The 20,665-nt window shown below is 50.3% G+C and overlaps 5 protein-coding genes and 1 non-coding gene across 6 annotated transcripts; 3 read left to right on the top strand and 3 right to left on the bottom strand.

Annotated features, from left to right (window-relative positions):
• Positions 1-850: 850 nt before the first annotated feature.
• On the bottom strand, positions 851-4,070 carry GGI43DRAFT_402241 (uncharacterized protein). The gene is made up of 4 exons (XM_083205670.1): positions 3,747-4,070; positions 3,049-3,667; positions 1,323-2,981; positions 851-1,257 (listed from the first exon to the last, which is right to left on the bottom strand). Exons 1-4 carry the CDS (start codon positions 3,911-3,913, stop codon positions 1,180-1,182), a joined length of 2,523 nt encoding a protein of 840 aa, XP_083061629.1. The 5' UTR covers positions 3,914-4,070; the 3' UTR covers positions 851-1,179.
• GGI43DRAFT_t88 lies at positions 879-979 on the bottom strand. The gene has a single exon. It is a non-coding gene; the product is annotated as a tRNA-Ala (tRNA).
• Positions 4,071-4,478: 408 nt separating the features above from the next.
• GGI43DRAFT_344677 (major facilitator superfamily domain-containing protein) lies at positions 4,479-6,074 on the top strand. The gene is made up of 2 exons (XM_083202185.1): positions 4,479-4,932; positions 5,009-6,074. Exons 1-2 carry the CDS (start codon positions 4,585-4,587, stop codon positions 5,969-5,971), a joined length of 1,311 nt encoding a protein of 436 aa, XP_083061628.1. The 5' UTR covers positions 4,479-4,584; the 3' UTR covers positions 5,972-6,074.
• Positions 6,075-6,177: 103 nt separating this feature from the next.
• Positions 6,178-8,666, bottom strand: GGI43DRAFT_422221 (major facilitator superfamily domain-containing protein; the record flags this gene model as incomplete). The annotated part of the gene is made up of 3 exons (XM_083208068.1): positions 6,178-7,144; positions 7,207-7,785; positions 8,581-8,666. The coding sequence occupies 3 exons, from the start codon at positions 8,664-8,666 to the stop codon at positions 6,178-6,180; spliced, it is 1,632 nt and encodes a 543-aa protein (XP_083061627.1).
• Positions 8,667-11,397: 2,731 nt separating this feature from the next.
• Positions 11,398-15,044, top strand: GGI43DRAFT_344019 (Mechanosensitive ion channel-domain-containing protein). The gene is made up of 2 exons (XM_083202181.1): positions 11,398-11,727; positions 11,784-15,044. The coding sequence occupies exon 2, from the start codon at positions 12,065-12,067 to the stop codon at positions 14,627-14,629; it is 2,565 nt and encodes an 854-aa protein (XP_083061626.1). The 5' UTR covers positions 11,398-11,727; positions 11,784-12,064; the 3' UTR covers positions 14,630-15,044.
• Positions 15,045-15,697: 653 nt separating this feature from the next.
• On the top strand, positions 15,698-20,020 carry GGI43DRAFT_343852 (uncharacterized protein). The gene has a single exon (XM_083202180.1). It carries the CDS (start codon positions 15,851-15,853, stop codon positions 19,691-19,693), a length of 3,843 nt encoding a protein of 1,280 aa, XP_083061625.1. The 5' UTR covers positions 15,698-15,850; the 3' UTR covers positions 19,694-20,020.
• Positions 20,021-20,665: the final 645 nt, after the last annotated feature.

The following is a 20,665-nucleotide window of genomic DNA, read 5'->3' as shown; positions in this document are numbered from 1 at the left end:
GTTGGGTTCAGGAATATGTGAAGCGGCGTGATGTATATGCCTTGAGCATTGAGATATAACCTCGTTGTAGGATGTCAGTGTATCCCCGGAAGCTTCTTTAACCACTCATGCTGTCCAATATCTTGTTAGACTGAGCTACTCTACACTACCATCCCCTCAGACCATGGCACCCTTACTGCATACATGAGAAGGCTGACTGAACAGAGTAGCTGGCTTGCACATCCAATACATGGACGGAACACCACCCCCACATGCAGCACCCCGTACTATTATTAAAACAATTCGTTAATTTAGACCACTATTGCGTTCCGCGCGTCTGTAGGTAGGCGTATAAACCTGGATTGAGACAAGCCTAGGCGCTAAGATGACGCTCCGGACATGTTAGCAGCAGTAGGAGATGGCTTCTTGGTACCGTGTCCTTCTCAGTCTACCTCGAAACAGTAGCGATATTACAAGTGCGCGGGAGATCTCTCTCAGGAGCCACCACCCAATACTGCGACTGCTAGCAGACACGAGGCGGTGAAGCATTGCTCGCCGCTCCTTTTGGGGAAGAATGACGATGAATTAATTAACTCGCCGCGTGGGCTGCCTGAGACTAATGGCGCGTATCAAAGGGTTGCATCCATCTGCATCTTGTCTTTCATGCTGGCCTCGTAAAACGAAGTATGATGAAAGAGATGCGCCCCCCTTACTCTCTTAGTCATGACTGACGGGCTTAACAAAAAGGTACGTACCTCCGACGAAACCCGGGACCGACCAAAGCCCGAGCCGGAGTCCCACCGAAGCCATATCCGCTCCAAGGAAAAAAAATTGGATAATAGTCGTATCCGCAAAAAATAGAAGATGGTAGAAAAAAAATGCAAAAAAGGAATAACAACTGGACGAACGGGGAATCGAACCCCGGACCTTTCCCATGCGGTTAAGCAACTCGAAGGTTGCTTGATGCTAAGGGAAAATTATACCACTAAACCATCCGCCCATTTGCGTTGTTGAAATGCTTCCTTCGTAAGAAAGCATATACACTATTCAGACACAGACAAAGACTACTCGAGATTGTAGAAGAGTTTCTTTTAGCTATTGTACAATATGATACATTATGATTATGTTTTCCGGATATATGTGTTTTACAAGGGTACGATCCCTGGGTCTCTACTCCATTCCTACAACCTCAAGCGATCTTTAGCGAGTGCCATCGTTCATAAACCAATTCATGGGCTCGTTTAGCCCAGTGTTATACGCAAACATGGCGTCTGAAATCTGTAAAGAGCAGTATAAGTAAAACCATTACGAAATAAATAGAAAAGAAGAGACCATTGACTTACCAAAAAATCCCAATCTGGGCTCTGCTGCCGCATCCCTATACCCATGTCCTCGTCCACATGCACAGCTCCCACATCCTGGCTCTCCCCAGCCTGCTCCTCCAAAATCCGCACACAACGCTCCATCGACTCTTCAGAAGCCTTTCGAAACAGGGCAGGAATCTCGGATGGATCGAAACCGCTCATGAGAGCTTCTATGTGGGAGGTGATGACGCAGGTGACCAGGTAGCCCTTGACGTTTGTCTCGCCGCTCTTGATGCAGCGCAGGCTGTGGTCCTCGGCCTCTCGGATGACAGAGACGAGGTCCGCCCGGAGAGGCAGCGGCACGAGGCCCTGGTCTTCGCGGAGCTGGGTATCGAGCTCGGCGGTGATGAGCAGGCTGGCCTGCATGGCAGCGCTCCTGTGGAAGCCCGGGCCGGTGTAGGAGAGGCGCGTGAGGAGATCCTCGTTGCCGAGACTAGAAGAAAGAGGAGATGTAGATGAGGAAGGAGAAGGGTCTTGATTGCGGCGATGGGACATTATGGCTGAGGAAGGGAAGACTGCGGCCCAGATTTTGAGAGTGGCCTCGATGGCGAGCCTGCGCGATAGGGCGTATTTGGTCTGCCGTAGGGCGGGGATGAAGTAGGGCGTATGGAGGGCGGATATGTGCCGTTGCATGATGAAGTCGATGAATCGCAAGTCTAGCTCCGAAGGTCCGGACGCTGCTTCGCTGGTCGATTGTTTGGATTTGAATCCGCGGAGGGTGTGGACGAGAATCTTGTAGGCCGATCGTAATTCGGCATCTAGTTCCAGCGTCCTCTCATACGTCCCGCACGAAGTGAGGTCGTTTAAGAAGCTTGTCACCGCAAGACGAGCGGGAAGGGCATTCCTCAGGGCGAGTGCGATTGACATGTTGGTGTACTCGCCCTCGGGTTTTTCGACCGAGCCCTCAGTCATGAGCTGCTCGTCGTCAAAGTTGCCCGGGGGCTCCGTGTCAAAGTCGTCGAGGGAAATGAGTGGAGGGCCGCCCGACGACAGGCTCGTTTTCAAGAGTATCTCGAGAATCGTGTTCCACAACCTCCTGTGCATTTGAGTTGCATAGAGGCTTCGCTTTGGCAAGTGGTGCGGATCTCGGTGTAGGCCCATGTGCATGGCCCTTCTCGCCAGCTCGCCTGCGGACACCCAGACTGAATCGCCAGCGACACCAACAGCTTCCCGAGCTAGGAGCAACAGTATGTGAGTCTGTATGAACTGAATACCTAATCGAGCCTTGAACTCGGGTTCTGATATCCATGTTTGCGCTTCGTACACCCAGTGCACAGCTGAATTGCGCATAGAGAACTCTTCGTCGTAGCAAAGTGTGCCAAGAGCCAGCACCAGCTTGAGATGAACGATGAAGGCTATATCAGGAAAAGCCCCGGGCTCCCATAGTTCTTCGTAATCCCTCTTAAAGGACGGCAAATGCAGAATTCTGTGCATGTTCTCCGTCGTCTTCAAGTAGCAGTCGATGAGCTTGTCGCAAACTTGCCTATCCGGCAGATCTCTTGTCGGGACTGTCGGCCAAGAAGGATTTCGCTTGGCCTTGATGATTTTGGCTAGAGATTTGCACTTGAGAAGTAGTGGATAGGTGTTGGACTTCTCTTCAAGAAGATGTACTTCATTCAGTACAAACATGTTCTTGAACTAAAGCAACCAGTGAGCGATGTGCTCGGACATCTTTGGGGTCTCTCAACTAAAGTTATCTGCTTACTACTTGGAAGACATTGATCCAATGGCTTTGGCCAAAGAATCGCGTCTTATGCGTAACGCTCCGTATCAGAGCCGGCTCCGTCGAGTTTGGCAAGTGATGGTCACGATGGAAGTGGATCTCTCCTCCCGTTATGCGACGCGCTTGCTTGAGGAAATCCATTTCACTAGTATCGTAAGGAGACTGCGATTGCTGTGTTTGCGGCTGCTGTTGCTGCTGTGGTGAAGGCCTTGGCTGGGATGAAGAAGGTCTTGGTTGTGTTGAACAATAATCGTGAATGGAAGACCAGACTTTGCCAGCTTCAACGATGCTTCGGTTGGTGATTGATTCATCCTGGCTTCTTGGTGTCAAGGGGCTTATCAGATTCCTAGTCGCCGGGTTTGAAGTATGATTTCTTGTGCTGAGTGATTCATTAGGGCTAGAATTTGAGACAGATTGAGCTGGAGCTGATGTTGGCGCATCAGCATCGAGAAAGAAGACGCCAATCGGGTTCTGCGTAGTCGCGTGAGGCCCCAAACCGTGACTCTCATAGACGCATGTCTCGGCCTTGGATCGGATACAGTTGCTGCAAGGCCGCTGCCGGTTACATCGTAGTTTGCGCTTCCTACAAAGCGCGCAGGATCTATATTTTTTGTTTTATTCTTATCAACTATCTGCTGTGAAACTCAAAGTTGGGGTGAAAGCTGAAGATGCGGCCTTACATTGCAGGTCTCCGCCGGCGTCGCTCTCCCTCCACAACCACCGTCTTGGGAGTGTGCTCCATAACAAGGTCGTATTTTGGCAGCGTATAGTAGATTGATAAGATTGAGAATAGAGAATTAAAAAAAAAAAAAGATACGCGAATAGGTAAACGAAAGCGAAGACGCATGTGATGACGCTGCCTTCGGACATGGACTCGGCAAATTCACCAAAGAGGGGCAAAGACCGACTCGGACTCGGGCTATGGGCTTTCGGCGCACGGACCTCCGCCGGCCAGGACGAGAATTCGATAATCGCTTTTCAATCCAGCTGTTTCCTCTTTGGGCGAAACCCCGACTAGCAGGGCCCAGAAAAAGAAAGACCGCAAAATGAATACGTGCGTACAAAACTGCACCATAAGCACTTATTACGCGTATAGACCCCTATAATTGTATGTGTATAATACCAGTGTGTGTGCTCAGAACCTCGCATTCCCTGTATTTTTGTCCGCCGCTTGCTCGGATTATACCTTGGTGCAGCAAGATGCAGGCCCAGCCCAAACCCTCCGATCCATGGCCATTTTATCATCTCCGAGAAATGGGACTTTTCGAAGGAATCTCGTATGATGGAGCTGCCTGCCTTAGATAGAAGGTAGACTTCTCGGGCTTTTAGAGAGAGACAAAAAATGTCGTCGGAGTATAAGAGATGGACGGTCCCCTGGTCATCAACCTTTTTTCCAACCTTATTATCAGATCCATTTGATAAGGCAAAGATCTCCTTTCTAGTCTCAAATCGGTATAACAAACAGTAAGGATACTATTGAAGACTATTACATTTTCCAAAGGACGCATTATTCCAACCATGTCGACAACAACTTCGGTGGAAGAAAAGGGTACTCCCCTTCCAGAGGAACAAATCGCCCTCGAGCAACTCGCCCCCGGCCAAGAGAGATGGTTATCGTCTGATGAAATAGAGCCAGCTCCTGAAGGCGGTCTGAGAGCATGGCTTGTTGCCTGCGGAACTGCTTCCGTCTTTTTCTGCTGTCTGGGATTTTCCAACTCGTTCGGTACCTTTACAGAGTACTACTTGACTCACCAGCTTCGCGATCGTACTCCCGACGATGTGGCCTGGATCGGTTCTCTTTCTGCATTCTTGCAGTTCTTTACGGGCATGATTGGAGGGCCCATGTTTGATCGCTATGGAGTAAAGGTATATTGTTTCTACCGTTCACATCTTGTCAAACTCAGTCAATCCTACCATATTGGAAACTAACACTCACCCATAGATAATGCAACCCGCGGCCGTTATTTACATCTTCGCCGTCATGATGTTGAGTCTCTGCAAAACATACTGGCAAATCATTCTCGTGCAGGGCGTTCTCATGGGTAGTACCATGGGATTTCTCCAGTTCCCAGCCATGGGCGCGCTGGCCCATTGGTTCGACAAAAAGAGAGCAGCCGCCTTCGGAATCGCAATCTCTGGCTCTTCCATTGGTGGCATCATCATGCCAATCGCCGTGTCCAGGATGCTCAACGCCACAGATATAGGATTTGGCTGGACCGTCAGAATCATCGGCTTCCTCATGGTGCCCTTCATGGCTTTTTCCATCATCGTCATCAAGTCACGCCTGCCGCCGCGACCAACGGCATTTTTCATCACTAGTGTGTTCCGAGACGCCAAGTTTATACTCATCATCACTTCCACCTTCTTCGCCTTCATCGGAATGTTCATGCCCATCATCTTCCTCCCGACGTATGCCGTAGAGATCAGAGGCATGGGCGCAACTATTGCTGGCTACTTGCCCGCCATCCTCAATGCCGCTTCGACCTTTGGCCGTGTTATCCCGGGTATTTTGGCTGACAAGTACGGAAAAATGAACATGTATGCCATCGGAACTATCGCCACCGCCGTCATTTGCTTTTGTATGAACGAAACGCATAACAATGCAGCCATCATCGCTTATGCAGCCGTTTTCGGCTTTACCTCTGGCACAATCATCTCCGGAGCAACAGTTACCATCACAAGCTGTGCCGATGACCCTCGCAATATTGGTACTTATACTGGCATGGGTCTGGCCTTGGGAGCTGTCGGAGTCTTAATAGGACCTCCTATTGACGGCGCCTTTGTAGCCCATTATGCTAGCTTCGAGCAGGTCACCATGTTCAGTGGCGCCATGTGCCTTTTTGGCGGCATTCTCGTCATTCTGGCCAAAATGGTAACTCCTGAAGGAATATTTAGCAAGTCATGAGCGGATTGCACGACTTATCCTCAATATGCAACATATTTTGAATGCGTAACATGTCTAGAATACGCATTAGAACGCAAAACGAACAAAGATAAATATCTCAACTCTCAGATTGTTTTAGAGGAACATTTGACAGGTTAACATAGGGCCGGCGTTTATTATGAAGATAGGGTCTCTTCATTTCTTAAGTAATTATTCCTTAGCTTTATTTAGTAGATATATATAAACTCATCATTCTCACGGTCTGTGAGATCCAAGAAAGCATTTCGTCCAAGAGTATCCTCATCTTCGTTAGCTCCCTCATCGTCCTGAAGTATTCCATCTTCATGGTGCCTAGCTGTGCGGTAATGGTTTTGCATAGAGCGGTCAATAACTTGTGCCTCCTTTCCGTTGCGTACTCGAGTCTTGGCTTGAATCTTATTGAGAACAATCAGATTAGCCCATTGCAGTAAAATCACTCCAATCAATGCTGAGAATATAGCCAGGCATGCGCGTAAACCAGGTTTGTAGGCAGGTGCATCTCTATCGTTAAACAAGATGGGGCCGATAATATTGCCCACAGAGCTAGCAGCGTTGTACACGCTCATGATCATTGACTTTTTGGTTGTTCCAGCAGTATTGCCGACGATCCAGGAGACAATAAGAGGATTACCGGAAAAGAGGAAAGCTAGGAGATAGTATCCAGCAAGTAGAGCTCCTTGATGTGAATTGTCTCGAGGAACGCAGTATAACATGATTAACCCAGCGAGAACTGGCAACACGAATACAGCCAGTATAGCTCCCTTTAATTTTGCCCTCTGGGCTAAGAGGCTGGAGACAAGGATGACAATTACTTGAAGGGCGCCAAATGGCATATTCAGTAAACTGCTTGTGTATTTGTCAAAGCCGAGACCGTTGATGATAAGGGGGCCAAATGTGACGGTGACAATTGCTCCGACGTTGAGCAGCAGCGTCATTCCAAACCAGAGATAAGTCTTTGGCTCTAGAGCAGCCTCAACAACGTGCTTCCATTTGAAGTCTCGGTTACCAGTGCCTGTTTGATTGGCGCGAAGTCGCTCGATTGCTTTTGGCTTCTCCTCGTCAGTAAGGAACCGTGCGGAGAGGATGTCGTTGTCCAATCGCCAATAAGCAAATGGAACAGAGACGATGGTTAAAAGTCCGACGAAGAGGAAGATGCTAGATTGAGAATGTATTAGCAAAGACTAATATCCAGAGTAGCTTGGAGAGTTTGCGCCTACATCTGCCATTCTCTTAATAGTGGCGACTGAATATGCCCCAGCCCGTACGAAACAGCGGCAGCGAATATAGTAGCCAGCCCATTGGTCCCGTACCACGCTGCGACGCGCATGGGCTGCTCAGCTCGTCGGTACCACTGACTGGTGATGACACTGAACAAGGGCAAGCAACCGCCCTCGAACAAGCCAAGGAAGAATCGTGTAGCCATAAGACCCGAAAAATTATGACATGCCGCCATGGCAGTTTGTGCGATGCCCCATCCAAGGCAGAGAGCAGGCATTAAAATGCGATGAGGCACCTTGACGATGAGGACGGATGAGAATGGTTGCCATATCAGCTGGGCGATGGGGGCGATGGACCCTATAAGAGAATATTGGCCAGGGCTGAGGTTCGTGTCTTCTTTAAGGCCATATGTCGCGCCATATCCCAGGACTGATTTGTCGAGGATCTGGAGGAAGTAGATCCATACAAGGATCACCAAGATGGTTCTGTCGGTTTTCCAAAGTATACGGCGATTTTCTTCTTCGGTAACTTCAATTTTCTGGTCGCCAATGATGGCCAGCGCACGATCTGCGCCTTTACTGCTCGATTGGCCGCCATGGCGAGAAGATCTTGGAAGTTTACGATGTTCAGAGTGCTGCACCTCCTCTGGTTGTTTGGGATCCATCCTTCCTTGTGATGATAATGACAGTCGGTAGATGATACCAATATTCGATAGCCACTACTCTGAAGACGCCAGAATGAAAGTCAGATGCGAGGAACAGGGAATCATGAATGAGACATTAGAAGTGACTAAAAGACAAGAGATGATAAAGTCAAAGCCTGGCGACAATCATGCGCAATGAGTGTTGAGGAGTTGAGCCTTCTTATTACATATGCCCACCTACCCCTACATACAAAAGATAATAGCCGGCCAACTCATCTGCCTTGGTCGTCGGCACTGATTGCCATGCTCCAACGCCAAGCTATCCACTAAAGACTGCCGAAAGCGTCGAGCTCTGGGGCATTCTGCTGCACCCCGCGTTCTAGTGAATATGGGGGCCGCCGCTAAGAGGGAGCTTTATCTCAAGTCAAGGGAGGCCCTGATTATGAACCTCATGGAAGTGCGTATTGGTGATCGCAGGAGCATTTCGGGATAAAAAATCATCATCAATTTGACAATTTCTAAATGATATGCAACTTTCCAGCTTAGATACAGATATAGGTAGATATAATCTTGGAGTCTGTTTCTCGTGCAGAAAAGTTGGGAGGGTGACAATTAGCATCGCTACCCCGACCGCCGAGATATTAGATTTAGCCAAATGAGCCCATTGTTGGAGTTGATTAACTGCGTTGGACGAATAAAGTAACCCACGGGTGCATCGCTTGTGACGTACTAGGCAATAATGCAGCCCTTGTTAGAACAGCGGCCAATCGCGAAGCGGTGTGACAGGGAACCATGATTATCGAAGTTGGGGGTCATGAGGGGGTTATGAGGAGACGCAATAGACGCATACAAAAAATGCGTCGAAGGCACACAAATCGGGGATTTGCTTTTAAGAGGCCGATGCGTTGACTTGTGCGACCAATGGGAGACACTGCTGCACTTGAGTTGTACCAGGTTGGCCAACCTTGAAGTTGGCACTTGAGCTCGCGATATTTGATCAATAGTCAATAGTATTGTGATAACAGCATAATTCAAGTTTTGAGTACTATTCTCCCGTATTAATATATGTTTCTCTTGCTCACATCAGACCAATTGCCAAGTGCGGTAAAAATGTTCCGACGGAGACTAATAACTTCCTTGATGCAACCTGCAGCGGCAACTCGCATAAAGCACTTGTTCACTGCAACGCATAGATTTGAGACGGAACTAAACCCATATTGGCTCCTATCGTCTATCTCAGCAGCAACCAAGTAACATTTATTTGCAATAAACGGAGGATTAACTTGCTTTTAGTGTTTAACTAACTGCCGTTAGTTTGGTGTGTTACGCATTGAACAGGATACGTTTATTCCTCTCATCACAAATATTACTCTCATAACCTAAATATCATATTCTTATGACCCTGTATCGTAAGATCTTAATTTCTAATCTCCGATACCTAAAAAAGATTCATTTACCCAAGCTGTCCTACGTAGAACTATTAGTTCGCTTCTATTTAATCTACCAAAATTAAAAAGCGGTTCACTTGGTTCTCGATCCTGAACTCAACGAGGCCTCTATAAAACCATTTGATTATTCTAGATCAATGAGGACTTCGCTGTTTAAAATGATTCACGTTTTAGCATGCGCCACAGCGTAATGGAGGCTTGAGAGGCACGGCGGATCAGCCGCTGACGGGCTGGCAGCACCAATTGTAGAAGTACTTTAATTTGGCAGTTCCATATCATCCGATAATTTCTTTAATTAGAAAACAATCAAGAGGTACTTTAGTTGTGAGTTGAAATTTGGGCGTTTGTGTATGTACACCCGGGCCCAGTTTTTCTGACAAGGAGTTGCTGGTTTGTGGACGTGCACTCACGACGTACCGGTAATTTACATCAGGTGGCAATGATGCCAATATCGACTCAGTCAAAGAGACAATCGAATAGAGCAAGGCAGTTCGACACGGACCGTATGCTACCGAATCTACTCCATAGGTAGATGCTGAATATCAGGGGTCGCGCTCCGTATGTATTTGATCCATATACGGTAGGGTATTTCGGTTTGGTAGCAGCCCTGAAACAGCATTGCGGAAAATCTTCATAGTGCCCCGAGCTTTACTGTACGTATGTGCACATGCAAGTGCTTAGGCTAATAGTGGAAACAAATTGAATTATGCTTATTCTGTTCTTCTTTTCGGTAGTGCCAAGCGTGCCAAGTGTGCCCGCATGTTTGGATGTATGTATGTGGTGATGGGCAATCTCGATTCACAGCGGAACTTGAGAGCGTCGATGAGCAAATGAAGAAGCCTGTCTTTGCCACCTCGTATTGACAGGGAGGTCTGGATGTGGAGCTTGGATGTCATACTGTCACGACAAATCGGCGGATGATCTCGAGATATGGATTTGCTTTCGGGACTTGGAAAAAAAGAGTCGCAAGGGGATTGATAAGCGGATCGTCTCTGATTTGCCTGTCAGATATTGCGTGCGGAAGCGCCACGGGGACGATGACTATTTGCTAGCTTGTTAGCTTATCTTTGAGCGGAATCGTCATGCTCTCCGAGAAGCAATTAACATGCAACGGACAGCACATGGGAATCGGCGATGCCTCTTGGCGTCGAAAGCTTGCGTACGTGTCTCTCCCACAGTTTGCGGGTCCGGGGCGGGACTGGGTAGCGGCGGGACACGCGGGGCCGGCAGCACAGTGAGAGAACGGCGGTGGCTCGGACGGTGAGCAGGCCGAGCTGAAGTTCCGTGGAGGGGTTTGAGCCGGGGTTTGGATGTTGACGCACGCAAAGGATGCAGCACTGTTTGAGATGCTATACGGAGCTGTAGCGCTGCAAAGGCGGAAACGGCGGGTAACTTGCGCAGTCGTGCCTCACGGGATGTAGTCTGCTGCGGTGTAGATGGCTGGATGGCATGCGCGCCATGCACGATGCCGATCCCTTGGCAGAGGGGGGGTCAGGGTCGGTTTGAAGCCATCGTCGCCGTCCAGCCAATTGTTTGCTGTGTAAGATGCACACCTGGATGTCCTGACGCGATGCCCGTCCCCTCAAACGCCCGCTATTCAAGCAGGACCCTCCCATCTATTCCCTAAATGCAAGCCGATCGAGTCAGCCAAGAGAGCGAATCTCTGATAATCGGTCACTGCAACTGTCCGCGATGAAGCTTGACTCCAGCACCCGCAACTCGGCAGCTCCACTGCGATCGTCGGCGACCCTGTCAAGCACCTTGTCAAGCTTCATACTAAAAAAAAGCTTGAGAGGGGAAATCAGGGAAATCATACAGCAAGCTGGTGGGCCGATGGGTCCGCGTAGGCCTCGGCGGTTCTGGGGATTCCCAGCGTGCTGTCGTATTCCTGCTAATTCTCGTTTGGTGCTGGGGAATCAGACAAGCTGCGGCGATGAAAAACCGAAAAGTAAGTTCGAGAGTGTTCTCTGACATGTGGCAGAAGCGCGCTAGACCCCAAGAAGCACTCCGGAGGCGCCTTGTTCCGTGGCGCTTCTTAGCGACGAGCGCTAGCAGATGCGCTACTGCCCTGTATTTGCCTCTATGCACAGGCAGACAAATAGCGGCCAGGGCAGAGATTTGTTTGGGAACATGGGGGGGAGCAGAAACCGAAATGTGGCTGCACCACTGCCCTGAAGGCGCTCTTCAGCCGTCGAAAACCATGCGCTAGGCGCTACAGGGTACTAGTGAGGACAAAACGGGCAGGATAGCGACGCCAAAATGGACGATATATTCCCGGAGTATGCTCGAGTGCAGACTTTTTTAGCCACATTCAACGGCCGGTTACGCCAGCAGGTAGCTATCAATAGAAAGAAATTTGACTCATTGAAGCGGCTCCTCTTTTAAATCTTGTTTGATTTTTTCCAAGGGTGGACTCCCTCTCTCCAACTGTGCGTGCAGTAAATAAAAGAAGAACCTGGCCTTGGCTGCTCATTCCCTCTTGCAGAAACGGCATCATTTCGTCACTCGCTCCACCAAGACGGCCAACAAAACACCACGCCGATCCTTTGAACCCTGGGCTCCTAGCATCAACTTTTATCGTGCTAGGCCGAGCCTTAGCTGCGGAGCGTCTCCCGCCAATTCCGTTATCTGGATGTCATTCTTATTAGCATAAGCGTTATTCCTCTGCCTTCTCACTGATCTTATAAACCGCGGCCAACAGCTTCCTTTTCCCCAGTTTCTTCTCCACAGTCCCTGCGCTTGAGCCAACTGTGCTTCAACATTGCCATGGCTGGAGAGCCGTTTCCCGCCATGCCCTCTACTTCTCATCCACTTCGGACTTCTGCAGAGATGAATCGGATTGAAGAGCAGGAGGGCGACACATATGAGGACGAGTTTAATGACCGGTACGACGAAAAATACGAAAGATTCGAAGTACCAACCCTTGACACCTTCAACACGTCTAATACACTGGCCCCTCTTCACGATGACGCCGATGGTGTATCCCCGATAAGCCAGCGTGCCGAGGCCAATCGTCTTAACGATGACCTTGAGCTTCTCCGCGCTGAGCGCATGGTCTCTAACCAGGAAAATGATCGGGAGTCCGGCTCCCGCATGAAAGTCCGACATCACAGCCCTGAACCGGAGGATGCCTTCAACCAGCCTGCCCCGGAAATAGTCCCGGAGAAGAAGAAAAATACCAATGCCGCCCTTTACAAGCTGTGGCTCTTTATCAGCAAGTTCCCTCGCTTCTTTCGATACATCATCTACCTTATCCCTGGCGCTGCTTTGCTCCTGGCTCCCGTCTTGCTTGGCACGTATAGATTCAATGGCGTTAAAGACGCTGTTGGTGGAGTTGGTGGTGTCTATCTCATGTGGTTTGGCATCTGGCTGGAAATCGTTTGGTGTTCGCTGTGGGTGACACGGATGATTACGAATCTGATCCCTTCTCTATTCCACGGCATCGCTAAAATGGTCGGGTCGACCAATGCCCACAAGTGGCGGGACATTGGACAACGTCTCGAGCTGCATACGGCCATGTTTCTGTGGTTTCTAGCCATCCTCATCTCCTTCAAGCCTACCATGAACAGCCACCGTGCTCCGGTCCCAGAAGGCCGGGAAGACGAAGTTGATGTATCTTGGATTGGCATCGTCAACAAAGTCATCATTGCGCTTTTTGTGCTTGCCACACTCAACTGGGTGGAGAAGATTCTCATACAGTGGATTGCTCAAAGCTTTCACCAGCGAACATACGCCACTCGAATCGAGAACAACAAAGGCGACATCCGCCAACTCGTTTGCCTTTTTGAATATGCAAAATCCAAGCTTGAGACGACCGACACGTTTTGGAAAGGCAGCGTTGGAAATGCTTCTGCGAGCGGCTTACAAACTCCTCTGAAAGCTCTCCATAACAATGCCCGTCAGGTGCTGGGCAAAGTCGGTCATGCTGCCGGCAGGGTGGGCAATGATCTTCTGGGCCGCAAAGGGGCTGACAACAACCATCCTCGGAGGATCGTGGCTGAGCTGCTTCGCAGCACCGCATCCGCACACACTCTCGCGCGCCTCATCTACCGTAGTGTCGTACGAGAGGGCCGCGAGACTGTCCACTTGGAAGATCTGCAGGCTGCGTTTGAAACTGTGGAGGAAGCTGAGGCGGCCTTTGGCATGTTTGATAAGGATCTCAATGGCGACATCTCCATGGACGAGTTTGAGACAGTTTGCAATGAGATTCAGCTCGAGAAGAAGGCCATTGCAGCATCACTCAAGGATCTTGACTCTGTGATACAGAAGCTTGATAAAGTGTTCTTGGTTATCATCGTTATTATCGCGGTCATCGTCTTCATCGCTATCTTGTCAGATTCGACTGCCGCTGGCCTCGCTTCTGCTGGCTCCTCGATCCTCGGTCTCGCATGGGTCCTTCAGGCAACGGCCCAAGAATTTCTTCAATCCATCATCTTCGTCTTCATCAAGCATCCATTCGATGTAGGTGACCGGGTAACTATTTATGGTAACACTGGAGCCACCCTGACGGGCGATGACTATTACGTGACGGAGATATCGCTGCTCTATACCGAGTTCAAGAAGATGCAAGGACACATTGTTCAAGCACCAAACTCGCTTCTCAATACCGTCTTCATCCTCAACCAACGACGATCCAATGGCCTTTCAGATTCCATTCCTCTCGAGATGCGATTTGGTACACCGGGTCATCTAATTGACGAGCTCAAGGCTCGAATGTTAGAATTTGTCCAGGCTAACAAGCGAGATTATCAGCCGAGTATCATTACTGAGATGACTGGCTTCAAGGAAGTAAGATCATGCACTATGAACATAGTCTTCTTCCACAAGAGTAGCTTTCAAAACGAACTCCTTCGACTAAACCGCCACAACAAATTTGTCACAGAGCTTATGTATCAGATGGTTCAAGTGGGCATTGAAGCACCGCTCCGAGTCGACCCTGGTGGTAGCCGAGATCATCCTTTGTACTGGGCAAATATGCCGGCGCCACCAGCATACAACAACGCTGGTGAGGGCTCACAACTCGGCTCAACATACGGTCGTCCTCGAGCTACGTCTAGCATCCGCAGCGTACCGAACCAAGAACCCGCCGCAGGAGGGTTCCAAGATGTATTTGAAAAACGGCGAGAGCATGTACATATGCAGAGGATGGCGTCTATCCGGGAGAAGGAGAGGGGGCTGCAGGAGGAAGAGTCTGCTGCAGACGCTCGTGCATCTACTTCAGCTCTGGCCCCAGCCATGTCAGTCGAGTCCCAGTCTCAAACGCGGTCTCGCATATTTGGACGCGCACGGAGCGGAACTAGGAGCGTCCACAGCCACAATGACATGGTCTAATCTGTGATGCGTCTCTATGCCGCTGATTCCGTTTTGCTTTTTCCTTTTTTTTTTTACTCTCCTTTTTCCTTTTTTCTTCTTTTCTTTCGCCACATGTGCATAGATTGAAAGATTTGCTGGGGTCAAGTCTTAATTTGCTTATTGGTCGACTTGTATTTTCAGCGATTCACTCTCTTTACACAACATTAGCAGGCCTAGCATTGCATTTATTTTTTACGACTTGATGGATGGGTTACGGATTTAGAGACAGCTGGCGCAGAAACCGCCAATTTGAAGAGATACCAGGAAGCTCGCAGGCTAAGACGAGCAAAGGGAGCGAAATATGCCATATTATATAATGATTAAGATGGTATTCATTAGATCACACAATAGAGAATACATGTCCCGTAAAAAAGGGATAGATTTCTAGACCATATTTGACGGCCGTTGTAAATTGAGGATGTTAAGAGTGGTGCTATGTGCCTAGTAGCAATGACCCAGGTAGTTTATTTTTATCACTTATACGACGACCCATGTCTACGACTTAAACGAGAATGGCGAATTATGATCTATAACTTCAATATACGGGCTGTTTTTGTTTTGTAGACGGTGATTATAGAAAAAAATTGCACCTCTGGAAGCTGTCCTAAGAAGGACTAGAGGCCCAAATCTCTTCAGCCCAAAGTCCGCCTAACGAGGCGCCTTTGATGGCTTCGATAGTGTCGATAGCGACCCCCGCATACCAGCCAGCCGCACCGGGGCTTGGGATATTATTAGAAGCAACATCTCATCTGCTGCGTTTCAGCTGTCAGCTGTCAGCTTCTGTTTCTTTTCCCCTTGTTCTAATCTTTTGGCATGGATAGCATGGGCCTTGCTTTTCCGGTTTCTTGTGTTTAATCGTTTTGGGGCAGCATCACTTTGTGCTAAAAATTATTGAGAGCCATTTAGTTCATTTGGAGCTCTTCTTTTGGCTCAGCGACCAAGCATAGCGTTTTCTTCCTCCATGCAAGATTGTGGACGACTCTCCAGCGGCGATGCGACAACAGTGCGGCTGAACGAGGCAATTCGATTCCGACCCGACGCTGTGCGAGTACGCCTCTAAACGAGGCAGTTTTTAAAATAATAATCTATACCCATACTCGACTTATGACACCATCTGGTGGAAGCGACCTCTGCACTCGTCTCCCACTGAATTGAAGAGCACGAGCAAGAACTGCGGCAGGGCAGCGGGAAGCGGGTATCATGGCCACTCTCCCACCCGGCTGGGAGTGGGACTACGATGGCAATCGATGGCTCTACCGTTACACGCCCACTGGCCACGTCCAGTACCATTTCCCCAATGCGGGCGACGAGTTTCCCGATTTTATCGACGCTCAATCTCCGGCGCCAGACCTCGCACCCGAAGAGAAGCTCGAGTCGCAGCAGCAGGTGAAGCGGCATATCAGCGTCACAGGAGGTCCCAGCCGTACAGGTCGAGCTGCGGTGGAAGATAAGGATGAATGGAAATCGCGCATGTCGGCGACGGCGCAGCCCGTAAGTGCCGTCTGGGAGGACGATTTCGCGGCCGAGGACGACAACGAGGCGGAGGGGGAGGCGGTGTTTCAGCCGGAGAATTTCATGTATCTGGGGCCGGGGACATATGTGGATGTAAGTCCATTGGTTGACGAAGAAGAAGAGGCGGCGAGGAGGGCGGTGGTGGGAGCTGATCTAATGGGACCGCCTACGGACAACAATAGGGGCGTCAGTCCTATGGTGAGCCAGAATACGACACCAATGGTACGGACAAGTGAGACAGTTGCTCGGACTGGGAATGAGGCTCAGAGCCATGGATCTACGACTGCCATGAACGCAAGAGCTGTTGAGCCGCCGCCGCCTACAATAGCATACGCGGAACCAGCAATGGTGACCCCCATTGAGAGTTATATCATTGGAGACGACATCGTGGGAGAGGCGAGCGCAGTACCCGAGGAAGAAGTCTTGAACTACGAGATGTACGAGCTTCCGGTAGAAACTGCTATACCAATGCATCTGCAGTTTGATCCTGTGGGCTTTGTAGCTGAGATGCCGACGGAACACACGGCATCGGCCCGCGTGGAAACGCACCCGGATCCAGTTGAATTGGCGGGCAACTATGTTATGGCGCCGGTCGAGATTGAGCCGCGACCTGGGTTTGTGGAACTGCCAGCCGAGTTTGATCCTATTGAGGAGAGTACCGTGAGGGAGGAGAGATTGACGGATGAGCAACGTTTGGAGCTGAGACGGCAGGAAGTTAGACAGCACCAGGAGGAGCGGCAACGTGATGTCCAGCAGAGAATAGAAGAGCGGAAGAAGCGAGAGGCAGATGAATTGCAGAAGGAATTGGAGATGGAACAGCAGCAGCAGCAACAGCCGAACGAGGGGTATAGCCCATCCCAAGAGCAAGGCAATGGCGGCCCCCAGCCGTTTAAGATTGCCAGGAAGCCGACGCTTCGAGAGTCCAGCGCCGTTTACAACGCCTATGCTGGCAGAAGCCAGGACCAGGGACAGGGACAGGACGACTATCAAGCCTATGCGCCAGGTCAAGCTCCGCAGACGAGCGCGCAGCCACCGACTTCATTGCCGGCGCGGATAATGAGCCCGGCGTTGCAGCGAGAGGCATCTCTGAATATGAGTATGAGGCCAGCCACTGCGGCCAAACCGCCGGTGGATTCTGGACCTGGAGTTGTCAAGTATCCTTCTGTACTTCGACCTGCGCGCGGAAAACCTGGACAGTCGCCAGAGAGACAAGATGCCTTGAAGGGATCAGAGCAAGGCTCCGTTGCAAGTTCAAGTACGGAGACTGCTGCAAAAGATCCTCGATTATCGGGATATAATCTGATTCAGCATGGACAACACCCACCTTCTATGACTCCAACTCCTGCTCCAGTTCCAGCTCCAGCTCCACCCCCGGCTCCAGCTGCTGTCCAGCAAAATCCGCCACAGCAGCCTCCAATCGCAACTGCTCAGCCTCCAGCCCCTATACAAAGGCCATATACGACAGGACCAGATTTGTCGCAGTCCAATGTACAGTTAGCCCAGCAATATGCCGCACCCCCTATACCACCCAAGGTTTCAGCCCAGCTCCCCTATCCAACAGGATCAGTGAGGATGCCGCACCCGCCGATTATTCGCCAGACTACAGCGCCATATCCGCATGATGATGGCCCGCCAGTGATTGCTCCTTACGGCCCGCTCCAGAGCCAGCAGCCAATGCGACCCGCAAGCGCCATGCCCGTTCTTCAGAACCAACGACGGGGTTCAGGTCCAGGTCAACCGCAACAGATGCCAATCAGGGCAGGCCCTCCGCCGCCTGGATCTGTGATAGTACCAGCTGGAATGGCGCCGCGCTCAGCTACAGCTGGACCAGCACAGCATCTCCAACATCAGCGCCGACAATCATTTCAGCCAGGACAAAATGCTGTCCCAGTACAAAACCAACAACCACAAAGACCACAAAGCGTACAGCCACCAAGACCGCAAAGTGTCAACCCGGGTGTTTATGCTAGTTTTTCAAGCTATCAAACGCCGCCTCCACAGCCGCGGCCTATTCAGCGTCGGCCTACCCAAGAAGATGTATCCCCTATACGATCTCGATCTCAAAGCATGTCATCTGGAGCTGCTCCCATGGATACGCCTTCACCGATTGACTCCCGAAGAAGCTCTACGAATTCTATTGCACCACAAAACGTCAACAACTCTTACTTTGCATCTATATCTGGCTCTCAAGGCTCATCTTCAGTTCCCCCTTCTAATGTGGCTTTGGCAAGACCTCCCCAAGATCTTCCACAGTCTCCCGTTACCCAAGGTGGCAGACAGTCAGCGCCACCACAACAGCTAGTAAATGTGAATCAGGGGAATATGCAAGGGGTGCCATATCCTCAGTCTCAGTCTCAGATGCAGCAATCTAGCCCAGACAATGTCTCTGATGGAGTGCAAAGATCTCAGTCCCTGCGCCAAGTTAGAACAAATACGGGACCACCCCCTGACATATCCAGTCAAAACGTACCGCAGTCCCCCACACGCATTGGGCCCTCGGCTTCTGGCCACCTCTTGACTAGTATTGAGGAACATCACGACGAGGTTCAACATGTAGCGGCAGTGGCCCCGTTGAAGGTGAATCAGCGCAAGGTTCTTACAAAGGCACCTCCTAATCCAACACCCGCCTCTCCGCCAAATCAACGCGTCCCGCAGCAGGTTCCTCAGCAAGTTCCGCAACAGATTCCGCAACAGGTTCCGCAACAGATTTCGCAGCAGGTTCCGCCTCCAGCGCCTCTACAGACTCAGGGACAAATACCTCCGCAAATGACTGCCCAGTTCCAAGGAGTGCCCCCGCAGCAAATCATGGGGCCGCCTGGCCAAATCCCAGTTCAAGCAATGCCTATGCAAGGATTTCAACCAATGGGTCAGCCTGAGCCGCTGCCACCACAGCAATATCAGATGCAGCAGCATCCGCAGCAACAATGGACTGCTCAGCCTCTTCCCAATATGCCTTTGGCTGCACAGCCCGGACCTTTACCACCGCTTCAAACGCCTCAACAGACGTCACCCACGGCTGGTAACAAAGAAAATAGAAAATCATGGGGAAAGTGGTTCAAGAGCAGTGGTTCTAAGTCGGCAGTCCAGAGCCCAGTAGCCCAACAGCCGCAGCATACATTCCCTCCAGTTCCTATTCCACAAGCAATACCTGGACCAAATCAGGCGTTTCAGATGCAGCCTGGCAGCCAACAATTTCCCATGGGGTTCCAAGGTGGTCCGCCAATGGGCCAGCAGCCACTGCAGTTCCAACAAGCCGTGCCTCATCCAGGGGCTATTAATCAACAGTTTACTCCAGCGCCACTCAATGTCAATACAAACAGCGCGGCAGGCGGAGAGCAGTTTCATACTGGCATGACACCTGCTCCGCTCTTCTCAGGGGCATCGTCTTCGAAAAAGTCTGTTGCGAGTCCGACGGAGGCTACGCAGCAGCAGGGAGCTATGCCAGCCTCGCAGAATAGATGGGCAGGCAAATCTCCTGTGGATTACTCTGGAGGGGGTTGGGGGGATGATGATGACGATGAGTTTTCGTGATGTATAAAGGGAGAAAAAGAGGACATAAGAAGAGATGTATACCCAGTTTTTGTTTTATTTTGAGTATATAGGTATATATACTTGGATACTGAGAGCTATATTTTGCATAGCGGATATTTAGAGATTAATACAGTGAAGCGGACCTTTGACAGCAACACAACTCCCTTTCACCACATTTGTCTGGTGAACCTTCTTTACTGCGCCTTGCCTTGGTTGCAACGATACTTCTTAAGCACAAATTCAGTCTTAATAAAGAACTTGGAAGTGAGTTCTTAGGCGCACGTGATACCGCGACATTTACGTGAATTTTGAGCTTGGGCTAAATAGACCATTGTAGTGGCGTTCCAGTTCCAGGCAGCAAAAGAGTCGAGATTCCACAAGCGTGTCACTTGTACTTCGTTCCTCGCCAAGTGCCCCGCCAGCCCTTCTTCACGAATTTGAGCCTCCCAATTAGTTTCCCTCTTGTTAAAATCTCAAACAAAAACAACTGAAAAAAATGCCCTCATAATGACACGACCACGGCCGCTCATGCGAGCCGAGCAATTGGCGCTGGAGGAAGGCGTCGAGTCGCAAGACAGCCAGGCCATTCTCGACGCTCTCAAGGCTGAGTTCGGAGCTGCAGCGGTACGTACCCCGACTGGCCAGGGTCCATGACATGCATTTCGCGCTGACCAACCAGCTTCACGGGGCCCTTGAATCGCCGCCACAGCCCGGGATACAGAGCGAGGATGTGGATGTGAACGCGGGAAGAGACGCCGCAGAAGAGCGTGAAGAGTGGCACACCGACAACGGAGCCGAGGCTGGTGATTTGGACATTTCAAGCTCAGCGAGACGGAGCGTACGTTGGCAAGATAACAGCTTCCAGGTTGGTTTTGCCATCTCCCCTGCTTCTCTGCAGCTATGGAGAGGGACACGTGAGAAGCTGACTTGATAAAAAAAAAGAAGCAGCAGTTTACCAATACGCCACACCGT

This window comes from Trichoderma evansii (assembly GCF_050947405.1).
Source record: "Trichoderma evansii strain SZMC 28006 chromosome Unknown GGI43scaffold_7, whole genome shotgun sequence".
NCBI classification, from domain to species: Eukaryota; Fungi; Ascomycota; class Sordariomycetes; order Hypocreales; family Hypocreaceae; genus Trichoderma; species Trichoderma evansii.
This window is presented reverse-complemented; position numbering and strand designations above follow the sequence as displayed.